This window comes from Centrocercus urophasianus, unplaced genomic scaffold (genome assembly GCF_019232065.1).
Source record: "Centrocercus urophasianus isolate 14NV4802_14NV808 unplaced genomic scaffold, USGS_Curo_1.0 seq_2, whole genome shotgun sequence".
NCBI classification, from domain to species: domain Eukaryota; kingdom Metazoa; phylum Chordata; class Aves; order Galliformes; family Phasianidae; genus Centrocercus; species Centrocercus urophasianus.
In genome coordinates this window covers 13,981,406-13,994,111 of record NW_024884755.1, presented here as the reverse complement: position 1 = coordinate 13,994,111, position 12,706 = coordinate 13,981,406, and the positions used below count along the sequence as shown (strand labels likewise).

Sequence of the window (12,706 nt, the reverse complement as noted above, 5' to 3'; positions counted from 1 at the left end):
TAGGTGGTACTTTTTGTGGGTGGCTACAGAATAGGTGGTACTTTTTGCATGCATTACAGTTTTAATCAGACTCTTCAGTTCTATGCTCAGTTACTTCAGAAATCTGCTACATATGTCTTCTTCCGTGTCTTACAAAAGAAGCACATATTCCAAGCATAGATAATAACCGTACCATTTAAATGATAATACCAATATGTTTTGTATAGGGAGGAGATTCATGCAGGGCACTTCCGCCATGAACAGCTCTTTCATGGGGCTATCTATCCTCACACCAGATGTCAAATACAAAAAGACATACTTTGGCACAAATAACAAAGTTCATTTGACTGAAGGATTTACCTCCTAGGAACAAGAGCCTCGTAAAAGATAAACAGTGGGAGCAAACTGAGCCTCATAAGGGCTTTTGCAAAAATTAAACCCATAAGTTACCACTAGAAATGGGATATTTCATCTGTTCAATAAGCACTAAAGTTCTTTTTGTTTTTATGGCATCGTAATCTTTGATTACTCTGATAAATATTTGGACTAGACAAAACATTTTGATGGAACTAATCACAGTTATAAAAGAACTGTGTCTGAACATGATTTTGAAATGCAGTGATATCAGCACATTTTATACAAGTTCAAATACAGAATTTATTTATTTAATACATTATTTAAACTGGCTCCTGGCACCATTCTTTCATGTCTCCATCTAGTCATCTATACCTGAGAAAAATAACTGCTATGCTTGCTGCTTTGCACAAGCATGACAAGATGACTGTAGCAGACATGGAGTACTGGCCTCCCTATATACCTGGATGAACCCAAAACAGACAACTATGTGGTGCAAATTGTAGCAAAAAAATAATGCAGTCCTGCAACAAGGGTTAGGTCTCTCTATGCTGAAGCCTAATTGGAGAATTAATGCTCTCATATGCATCATCGAAAACAACGTACCAACCGTCTTCTGTCTCAAGGAGATCCTTCCCTCCTTGTCCCTTCAACTCACCTGCCACGTCCCGTCCCTGTTTTGATTTTGCACAGGAAACAGACTGTGCACAGCACTGAACAAACTGCTGGAAGATTATGCACAGAACCCTACTCCACTCTTGGATTAAAATTACAACTCTAAGGTTGTGAAGAGGCTCATTGCACTAGGAAACTGTGCAGACACGTCAATCCAATTCAGCGCTACTTATTCTTTTACAGTAGGAGGGGGAATCCCTTTAGCAGTCTGAGCACTGTGCACCATTCTGATCATAGGGGCCAACATTCTGCCCACAGTTCAGCTGGAGAAGATCTGTAATCAAAAAGAGCAGCTTACAAAACGTGGAACTGCTTTTTAATCGCTTAATATAACTGGGGACTAGAAAACAGCAACATGAATGCTTTCAAAAGCAAAATGCTTTTCTCTACCTTATAGTGTGAGCTGATGCAATAATGTAAATAAAGTTCAAGTACAAATCATGTCCAGGAACGTTAGCCCAGTGATGAAAGTCATGTTTAGTACAGCAACAGCAACATTTACGACGAGGTAATGAGAATGCATTTGAACCAATGGGCTGCATCTTTATATCACTGATGCAACGCTGTCATGTACTGTCACATATTTCTAACATATTACTTCTAACAGCTGAAGTCTGCATTTGTTTCTAGTTGACTAAACCCAGAATAACTGAACCAAAGCCAGATGCTGCTGATTAGAAGAATGGGAATTTTCACTTAGCATTTACATAGTCCTTTTCATCTTCAGAGAGCATCACAAACATTAGCTAGTTCTCTCACAATAACCTTCATGCTAACCTTCTGAGATAAAAGTAATATACTGTAGGAAAAATCCACCTGAGAAGATACGTAATCAAGCATGCACAAAGCCTCAGATCTGTAAACTGTCTTGGCCTCTGTCTCTGCCTAATGGTAGACTGTACTTCATCAAGAATATAAGGCCTTTCACCAGGGCTTGGGAGTTAATTCACCATACAATGCATTTTACTAACATTATCTGATGGTAATAGTCCTTAAATAATAGATTTTCTACCATAGCTATAGGATAGAGCAATTCCTTTTCAGCAGATAAGGAACTTGAAATAAAAGCGTGTTAAAAACTTGCTGAAAACTGTTACAAAGCAAGCCAGGGACACATCTAGGTTGGATGTTAGAATTCTGTAGTTTCAATTCCTACTCTTTCAGTCATTTGGGGATTTCTTTTTTTAACTCCTAATTCAGATTAGGAATTTCATAAGACTTTTAGAAAGCTTTCTCTAAAGCAGCAGAAGCTTCCTTTCTGCATCAGTTCTCTCTCCGTCAACACAGACTTGCTATTCTGGTTATCAGTTTAAGTGTCTCTAAGCCCAGAACCTTGAATAAGTTCCTTATGTTCCAATTGCTTGCACACTTTACGGACAAATAGATTGAAGCAGACGGTACTCATTTTCATGGTGACCCAGAACAGCTATTGTTACAAGAACACCTTTTGATCTCCAGTTTCTGTTTTTGAATTGAATTCAAGTGGGGAGAGATGAAAGAAAGCATCTCAGAAATCTGTTACTACAGCTGGTACTTCTTAGTTTATCATATGCTAGCTTTAGTTCTCTTTGATTCTTCCTAGAATTATTGCTTCTATTTCTTAATTTGACAACCCGGCATTTGTTGCTATTTTTTGACTGTGAAAAATCCCTCCCCTCCTACTTTTGTACAGCATCTTCCTCAGGGAAAAAATAAAGTTAACTTCTCTGTTGGTAAGGTTTCTTATAGCGCAGAAACAAGCAGATAAATAACATTCAGTGCTTACACTTAAGAAAAAGACTTACAGAACAAACTGAAGAGTGAAAGAAGGATAAGAGTCATGCTGATATGAAGGGCATCACTTGCACTGCAGTCCATTCTGGATTTCTTGCAGGAACACACTTGTAATTTCAGTTCTGTGTTGTTAGTCAGAGGTGGTTTTCCAGAATCTGTCACTGAGATTGGGATGTTGTAATTGGCCTTTTTCAGGTTTTGAAGCAGGACAACCTGGGCATGAGTATCTGCAAAGGATAAGGAGGAGAGAAATAGTCAAATATTGGTCATTTGGGTAAGAAGAAGCATTTGTAAACAGTATCAGACATGCCATAGTTACTCATGGAAATTAAAAGGAAAATGAGTACTCTAAGGAAAGATTAGAGAATTGAATTGCATGTGAAGTAAGAACAGGCAGTTACAGAAATTCTTTCAGGTGTTTAAAACTCACTGTAAATATATTCCAAGCCCCATCAAAAGAACGACTTTCAAGAGTCCCTTTTGTTTAAATACATTATTTGGTCTGCAGATTATTGGCAGAAATTACTGTAGAAACAAATATACTAATCAAATGCTAAGGCATGTCATGCCCAAACCAATATAAGAGAGAAGAATTTATCTATTTGCCAAAGGAAAAATCCCTTCTTGGAAGGAAGCACAGGTGAAGCTGTTTAATTACTTCCCCTGTTTGACTGAAAAGGCAGGGAAGGCAAGTAATGCACCTTCAGATCCACAGATCTGCTGCCCAGGTGAGTGTGCAGAGGCAGAAGGAATAAATCATGAAAAATAAAAGTAAAGGACTTACTGTTAAGCTTTGTGATTCTCCACAACTTTTCTGGGCCAGATTGCTTACTCAGTTCAAATTTAAATGGATCTGTATTGGGATGGAGGTCTTTGTCTGATGCTCCTAGTACCACTACTCTGAGATCTTTAGCGTCATCACAGACTTTTGCCAGTGTTGGGTAAAGGGATGGGACATTGTCATTGACATCCTCCAAGGTGATGTGTAAAGTTCCTGTACCTGTAGCAGGAGGGTTACCTATATGAAGAGCAAACAAGAGTTTGTTAAATCATCCTTCCATAAACATTTATCATACTTGTGCCTGCATGGATGCCGTGGAAAATAATTTTTATATCTCTTTCTTCTGTCACATGAGAATTATTGCTTTTAAAATTGAAGAGTTAATGTTGTAAATTGTTGCTATATTTTCAAAAGGCAGTCTGTCTGTTTCTCCACAGTATGGACAATTATTCTAAGAAGAGTATTTTGAAGTCAAAATGAGATTAGGACATGAATAGATATCTGGGACAATCTGTTCATAAATGCATACTGAGAGAATCATAGTGGGAAATGTCTCCTGCATAGACAGTGCGGTATTAAAAGAACTAAGGATGAGAAAAATAGGAGGAAAAATGACAGAAGAGGTGAGACAATTTGTATAGTGGGACTCATAAGCAGAACAGGAGCAGATTGTTCCTCAGTAACCCTTATCTAGGCCCCCATTTAGTTACGTCAGCGTGGAACAAGCTGCAACTTGTTGTTGTTGTATCAGCAAGCAACTCCAGAAAAAAGTGATTTTTTTGTTTACCCTGAGCCACCCTGTGTCAGTGGTGGAGTTTCAGTTTCTCAAATTATCTGCCAGCCTGTCTCAGCCATGACCTGTAGGAGCCATCATCAGAGGTGAGGCCGCTCTTTACCCACCATGATACACTACAAACATTTGTGCTGAGGCTGTGACTGGCAAACCAGCTGCAGCACTGGCAGTGTTTGCAAAAGGGACAGCTGCCCACTGGGAGCCAAACTGATGCTAGCACCTCATTCCAGGGAGGTCAGAGAGGATCTGGCAAGTACTAATATCTTTCAGTCACTACAGGTGTGTGCCATAGCTGAGCCAGTAACCTACTGCTTCCACTCTAAAGCGCAGTATCTTATTTATTATAGATCCCCTTACAGATCATTTTGACAGATCTCAGTTTTTTCCAAATGCACATTTCCTCCTGTATAGTTTACCATGTCTAATAATTTCCCATTTGAAATGCTGCACTTACTGAAGGGTCATTTTGTGATACTCATTTTACTGGCTTGCAACACACCATCTATGATCTCTGCACTTCCCGCAGCTGTAAACCCTCAGCAGGTAGAAAGAATTGAACAGGTTGTACTTAACCTGTAAAGCACCAGTGCAGCGTGTCATGGTAGTTTGACATTTAGCACTTCCACGTGCAGCCCAATGAACTACAGAATTGCTCCTGCACCAAGAGTGCATCCTAAGAGAGATCCAGACCACAAGGTACTTACTGCTGATAAACTACTAACTGTAACGGTGTGCAATTAGTCCTTTCAATAACAAATGATACTGATGGTGACACTTCATCTGTTTCATGCACACATAAATGCATAACAAAGGCAGAATTTTCATAGTTCTTCAGCTTTCCCTCTCACTCATCTCTCACTTTGTCATCGGAAGGGTTAGGGTTGAGTTCTTTTTAATGAAAAAGAAATTATTTTTCGCTTTTTATTGGACTAATTGAATTTGCAGAAAGGCTCCAATACATTTTTTTGTTCTTGATATATTATTAAGTAAAGTCACACAGCAGAATGGATGAAAAGACATTCGAGTATTTGAAATATGATCATAAAAGCCAGCCTTTCATGCGCTTAATTAAACTGCTGTCTTTAATTTTGAATGCATTATTTCTACACTGGACTGATAATGTCGTATGCACTGTCCTTCTTATCTTTCTCTGAAGTCAGTAATATTAAAATCCGCCTTTTGAAATTAAGAAGCCAACAGCATTATGAATGTACTGTTATTTTGTCAAATGCAGATACGACTGCATTTTCTCTGCCACGTTAATGTTTCCCTATCTTCATATGGCTCATGGGCCAGTCAACTATTCTGCACAAATAGGGAGGAAGGAAATTGCTTCTGTCCATTTCAGTGACTTATTCTGTGGCTGTTTTATTTCTAATGATTTAAACAAAATCTTTTGCTGATTTATGAAGACTTCCAAAAGAAAAATAAGCAAATGTCAAGGTCATAAGCTGATGCTTGTTAACACACGTCATAAAAAATGCAACAACAAAAAAAAGAATCAAGGAAATACGGTCGCAATATATCCACTGGGAATATATGACTTTTATAAATGTGACAGTATTATTCTTTTGAAATAAGAAACACTCAAAAATCCCATGATCTCTAGACAGCTCTAGTTTTGAAATGAAAGATTTCTTCAGCATATTTCAATCCTGAAATAGAACTAATTCTCACAGCAAAACTTTGCAGCTGAAAGGAGAATTAATGGGTAAACCAAGACACAAAGGGCTCAGTCTAGTAACCCTCAGGAATATCCTTTCAGAAGAGCTTGGTTCCCATTTTGTCACTGAACTGATCATTCCTGGTGAAAATGAATACTTGGAACTTTTAGGTACTTAAGAGTCATTTGGAACAGAGAAAAATTTCAAACTCCTGCTATGCATTCCACAAGTGGAATAGCTGTGGATATACTCTGGCATACATATGAATGAAATGTCATCACATTACTCATCACTCACATATAAAAGCTGCTAAAACAGACTGAAGGATAGCTAATTTCACAATGGAAGAAAATCAGCACTTGCTATTGAATCCTGATTTTAATAATCTGGGTCAAAAATGAGATCTTTAATGAGTAATCTTGAGATGGTGATGTAAGAGCTATCAAGTTTATTAAGGTCTGTGGAGCTAAAAATTTGATGGCCAACACTAAAAATGTACAGATTCATCTTAGATTGTGATGCAGTTGGAAATCTATGTTACACTTATTTGATTTGCACTGGGATTGTTAATTTCTTCATCTCCTAGCATTAGGCCACACAAAAATCTGATAGCAGTCCTTGGTTAGGCAATAGCTAGTGATGCTGTAAGATGCAACAAGGAAAAAAATAGACTAACACAAAAATAGTTCTATTTCAAGAGTTAGAGACAAGTGTAAGATATGCTGGGATCTATTGTCTGTGACCTAGAATCTGTAATGCAAAAGGCTGTTACCAGAAGATGTCGATGTTTAAGTGGATTTCAGTACTATCAGTATAAATGGCCATATTGCTGGCTTTGTTTTTAAAAAATGGTATCAAAAGAAATAGCACAGTTCTGTAATTCTACGTATTTGTATCATAATGAAGAGCTGCACAGAATCACATTAGAATTATTAGTGATGTCTTTAATTATAAGCACTCTGAAGAAAAATCTGGCCAAGAAACTTGAAAACTGAAACTCAGTGTTGCTCCAGAAAGTTCCCACAGGAACAATGATGGCATTTAGACATCTAACTATTCAAATAAGACTGCAAATCAGGCAGTCAGATTCTTAAAAGATACCAATTATGAACAACGATGACCATGGATTAAGATGACATTTCTCTTAAGTGTCAAGACTTGCATAAAATGGCACATCTAACAAGTAATTGTGGTTGAATGGCTGATGATTCATTTAATCCAAGCATAACATTTTATGGACGTACAGAGCCATTTCATGTTCCTCTTTAGTTTCTAAACAGAAATGTGATGCTGTGTACAGATTTCTAATACTGCCGAGTTGTGTTTTATGAAATTAAAGCCAATATTCATACCGATTGGAAACTGAATTAAGAAGTTCTTTATCAGTGTACCTTTCAATACCAGCTACTTCAGTGTATTTGAAGTGGGAGCAGAAACACAGAGTTGACTAACACCACACAAAGGTGAGACTTTCCTACTGTGCTAGACATACCTGAAACCAAAACCCACTAAAAGTGAAAGTCAAGGACTTCATTTTGGGGCTATCCGAAGGAAAAGTCAGGAAGCGACCGCAGGTTGCCTGCAGAGCATCCTATTTTGTGGCACTGTGTAAACACCTGTGTTTCTACAGGTCTTCCTACAGTTAGTATCACAAAAGATTGCACACTGTATTAATAAAATCCACAGTCATGTTTAATTGTCTCACCACACTTTGTGGAGACAGATCAGTGGAAGCATTCAGACAGTCAGTGAAGATGCTAATAACTACAAAGCATCAAATCACTGATGTGAAAGTTGGCTTTATGTGATGGCAACTCAAAATGGTGACTTTCCTTGGACTGCTGTGACTTCATACAGTTGTTTCACTTGATGCTAAGTAAGGTTTGGGGAATTTACCACTCGCTGCCTCAGCATCCCGGCCACATCAGTCTGCTAGTGCTGGACATGCAGTAGATAAACGTGGTCATGCATCTGCACTAACTTGCCAGCCTGTACTCCCAGAAACAAGTGAGAAATATTGCTCTAAATTGGCTGATTATTTTTAAGATGGAAAGTGCCGTTTACGTGCACCAGAAAGAAGAATAAAGTCATGAAGACTTAGTCTTTTTTTTTTTTTTTTTCAGCTTTCCTTTTCCAATTTTCAGATACCAAGAAATATAGACTATATTACTCTAACTGCCTTTTACAAACATTCAAAACATATTCAGGATTCAGAAAATGAACATTTTTTGACATCTGAGATTGCAGTAAGTTTAGATTATCCTTAAAAGTGAGAAATGGATATTCCTTAAACATTCTTGAGAATATACCCAGGTAAAACAACTACTTGAACACCCCTACTTAAAATGATAATCTGTAGTCACTAAGCCTCTAAAATATTTAAACCAGTATTTCCCATCATGCCTTGAGCTTTCTGAGTTCTGTGGGGTTTTTTTTGTTTGTTTGTTTTTATCCCTCTTTGGCAAATCTGACATATGCATATATATAGTTTTGGTTTGGTTATTTGTAGATTAAAAGGATTTTATAAGCTAAAAAATAATAATAATAATATTTTTCAGCTAATTGGAATTCATTTAATTTAGGAAAACCTTTCTCGTTTAACTCTTTTTCTTTTCTTTTTCTTTTTTGACACCAAATTTGATCTAAACTAGAACAAGTGGCACAAGGAAGAAGGAAGTATTATCAAACACACACACAGAAAACTTTTCCACGTGCAATGTGAAAATTAGCTTTGACTAAATTAGATGAAAATCAATCTACTTATTTAAATTTACTATTTACATAAATAGTATGATTTGTTCAGTGGCGCAGCTAAGGAACAAAGGACTGGTAATTGACTAACAAGAAAAACCCCAGACACAAACCTGAAAACATTAAGGTATGCAACTGCATGTATTCACTTAACTTTAGGCTAAAGTTCACCCAATGGCATGAAAAGTTAAAGATGTGAAATATTCTGTACTTAGAACACTGATGTTTTGTATCTTGGTCATTACCACAAAGGAATATTGATGTGTAAATGCCTTTGCAGTACAATTGACAATTAAAAACATTCAGGAAATGAAATGAATTTAATTTCAATTATTACACTTTAAAAAAAAATATTACATTTCCACAGAAAATTCAACCAATTTAAAGAATCCATCAGCTACACAGATTTAAGGCACAGTACTGCTAGAAGCTAGAACAGCTTTTAGGAAGAATGTAGGAGGAATGAACTGTCACTTCTCACATGGTCATTATGAATGGTAAAACGAGTTGTGCACTCAATTCTTCTTATTAAATTAAGCTCCCAGCACCATCAAATTAATACATGTTATCTATGTCCTTCTATGTCATGATGCAAAAATTACAAGGCCATTTAATTCCTCAGGCAAGCAGTTTGTCCTCTGCCAGGCATGTAGGGTATCACTGCCATATAGACTTCTTTCTCAGACTGACAGAATGGAAACTCATTTGCTCTCAATTTTACTAGAATATTTATGGTCTAGCATTTAGCAGTGGTTTTTAATCCACTTGCATTACCATTTACATAACCCACAAAGCTCCATTCCAACTTCTTTTACCTGCTGAGACTTTTCTGTGGGCTAACAGTTGCAGAGATACAAAATGAGAAGGTGGAATGAACTGTTTGATCAGTTACAGCAAGAACAATTTTTCTTCATGTTTGAGCCTAAAAAAAGCCTTTGAGAATGCGAGTTCTCTAATCTCTGGCACAATTACATTTCCTCTGCCCCATCACGAATAAAGCACTTTAAACTTTCCTAAACCACATCTGAATCATAATCATACGAAGGTCAGTTTCAACATTTGCAATGGCATCTACAGAATTCCCTTCATTTTACTCCTATGTCACTAACTGTAAAATGTCGGACTGCCTAAGATCTTCACTTGGACGTGGATTTATTTTTTACCAGTTTCTCTACTTTCAGCTTCACATTTGCATAAAGGAGAAGCTGCTCCCTTCTACTTAATAGAGCAAGATGGAGGAAAACAAAGAACGAAAGAAGCATTTCAGAAATTCCCAAAGCCAGGCTATGCAGGACACAGGCTGTGTTTTAGGCTCTCTGTAAGTTCACTTCCAATACAGATTGTGAGAAACAATGCTTTGTGCTCTCTAATGATACTGCCATGAAAATCTAAACTGAAATTTCGGAGTCTGCTCTCTCCTGTTTCTTTTCTACCTCCATACACCGTGCTTCTCATCAGACAGTGTGTGCATATGAGGTGATCTGGCAGCAGGCACTCGCACTGCAGGCATAAATCCCATTCAGACAGCCCTGTTCCATTATTATTTTGTGTTCCAGCTGAACTCCATTAACGGTTCAAGAAAAGTAAATGGAACCAATAGAGTGGGAAAATACCAAGATTTGGGTGTGCTGCTCAGAGTCTGACATACTTGAAATCTGGCCTTATGAATGCCACATACTGACATTTTCTATGGAAGAGGTCCCGAATTTCCCATCAAGTTGAAATTTCCCGTTTTAAAAATACGCATTGACATATCGATTTTTTTTTTTCCAGAACATAAAATAGTTTTTGAAAGTTGCAGTGCTTCGTTCATTCACTCAGATAAAATATGCAGATCCTATTTTTGAGTAATTACATTTCACAAGAGCACAGCTCTTTCAGCATATCAAATTGCTACTGACATATGCCATCCGTCTTAAATACTGTTTTCAGCATTCTAATTTCTTTTCCTAATCATGAGTCCATGATGACAAATTAAAACAATATTTTGCGTGCAATTCATATTTTGCTGAAATTTAAAATGGCAAGAAAAGGATAAGTACTCCGTTTATTTTCTCTTCTCAATTAATACAGCAATTAAGATAAGGAGTATAAAACCGGCTTAATTGGGTTGCTATGGCAACTAATTGCCTGATTTCTTCAAAAATAGCATGTTTTAGGCGGAATCAATCTGTGGTAATTTAATTATGTACATCATGAAGCAAGAAGACAGGTTAGGTACATGTAAAGAAAAATTCTATTTGCAAATGGTGACACATCTCTTTGTCACTCAATTATTTTCTAGCTGTTGTCTGTTTCTGTTCATTACACATGCTACAGAATGACAATTTTTCCTTCTAATGATTAGGAGTATCAAGAACTGCACAATGAAAGCTTGAAAGTATTTCAGATGGTCCTTGGAAACAAGGAAAGAGGTGAAAATTAGATCCTGACTCACCTCCTTCTCATTTTCCTTTCAATGAGGAACAGAGAAATTGAAGCAGTGCAACTCAGCTACCTAGTTTATACATGAACAACTGGCCTCAGCATGAAGCAAAATCCTTGCACTGGCCAGTGCAGCTTGGGGATGGTGATGTCACAAGGAGAGCAAGACACTTTTGGAAAAGAAAAAGGTGGCTTTCACTCATGGATTACTGCTGTGATTAAAGTTGTATCAGTTTAAATTGTAAACTCTGAACTGAGTATCTTTAACATACGGAACAGGTAACACAATTTTTAATGACATTTACCCTCTTCTATGTTTAACATAGCACAAATACTTCTATCCCCAATTTTTTTCCTCAGTAGACCCCTGGTGATGAGAACAGCAGGGGAGAAGCTGGCTCACCAGCAGGACACAAGACTTTGTGTCTCAGTGGGAAAGCACTGCTGCCTGGCTTTGTGCAGGCTGTACCCTGCCACGATGTCATGGGAAACTGCAGTTGCTATCAGTATTTAAATGAGCCAGTAAGATTGCATATTGGCATTTCCACATTTCTCACCAGCAGCTGTCCTACCTGACCAGCACAGGTGGCTTTCCATATATCAAGCAAACAAAAGTAATCAAAGTTCTTCTTCTACAGACCTGGAGAATTTATATAATTGGAACATTAACTGGGGTATACAATTCCTCTGCAGTAATACTGTTCATTGACTTCAGAGAAAACTGTTTGGATCCTATATTACTATTCCTTTTTCTCTCTCTCTCTCAAAAAAAGGTGTAAACAGTACTCAGCTTTTTTAACCTGTTACATATTTTCCAGACAATTTTAAACTTTTCCTTTTTTTTTTTCCCCCCTCTAAATTGTGAGTCAGACTTTCAGAATACAGTTGAAAAAGGACAATTCCAAGAGAGTTTTTAGCAGCCTTTATGAGAAAAACACACGGGTATTATGCTTTTACCTCAAATGCTCCAGAATGCAACGGCATTTGTACAACATAGTTACACAGCAAATCACCTGGAAGGTCTGATCCAAGCAGGTATCTCAAACTCAAGTGATTTATTGCCTATATATGTGTTGTTTATACATATACTCCCAATAATTGTACTTTATGCTTATGATATTGCATTGTTTTTAGTGATTAGAACAGAGACCATTTTGTTTCCTTTATTCATCACTGTTGGCACTTTTCTTAATCCTGATAACGCCCAATTAGATTGAATAAAACCAAGTTTGCATAAACCTGACTTTGTCCTCTTACGAGCTCATTCTCAGATTAAACACAGTTCATGACACTTCAGGGTGTTAACTCTGCTTCATGATATTTCCTACCATTATTTAATTTCTTCTTTAATAGACCAGAGACTCTGTGTCCACACAAGTCTTTAATAAAGAGTTTTCAAATTCTAATGACACTACCTTAACCTTTACTGAAATCAGAAGTACAGAGCAAATTAGGATATTCATTCCAAAAAGTTTTTACCGTGAAATTTCCCTCAATAAAAGGTCAAACTTT

The 12,706-nt window shown here is 37.2% G+C and overlaps 1 protein-coding gene across 1 annotated transcript in view; it reads right to left on the bottom strand.

The window, feature by feature from the left end:
- CDH13 (cadherin 13) overlaps positions 1 to 12,706 on the bottom strand; it is a 434,526-nt gene that overhangs the window by 16,298 nt on the left and 405,522 nt on the right. Inside the window, exons 12-13 of the mRNA XM_042821675.1 lie at positions 3,566 to 3,799; positions 2,793 to 3,008 (exon numbers count right to left, since the gene is read on the bottom strand). Coding sequence (XP_042677609.1) covers positions 2,793 to 3,008; positions 3,566 to 3,799 — 450 coding nt within the window. The remainder of the gene's footprint in view (positions 1 to 2,792; positions 3,009 to 3,565; positions 3,800 to 12,706) is intronic.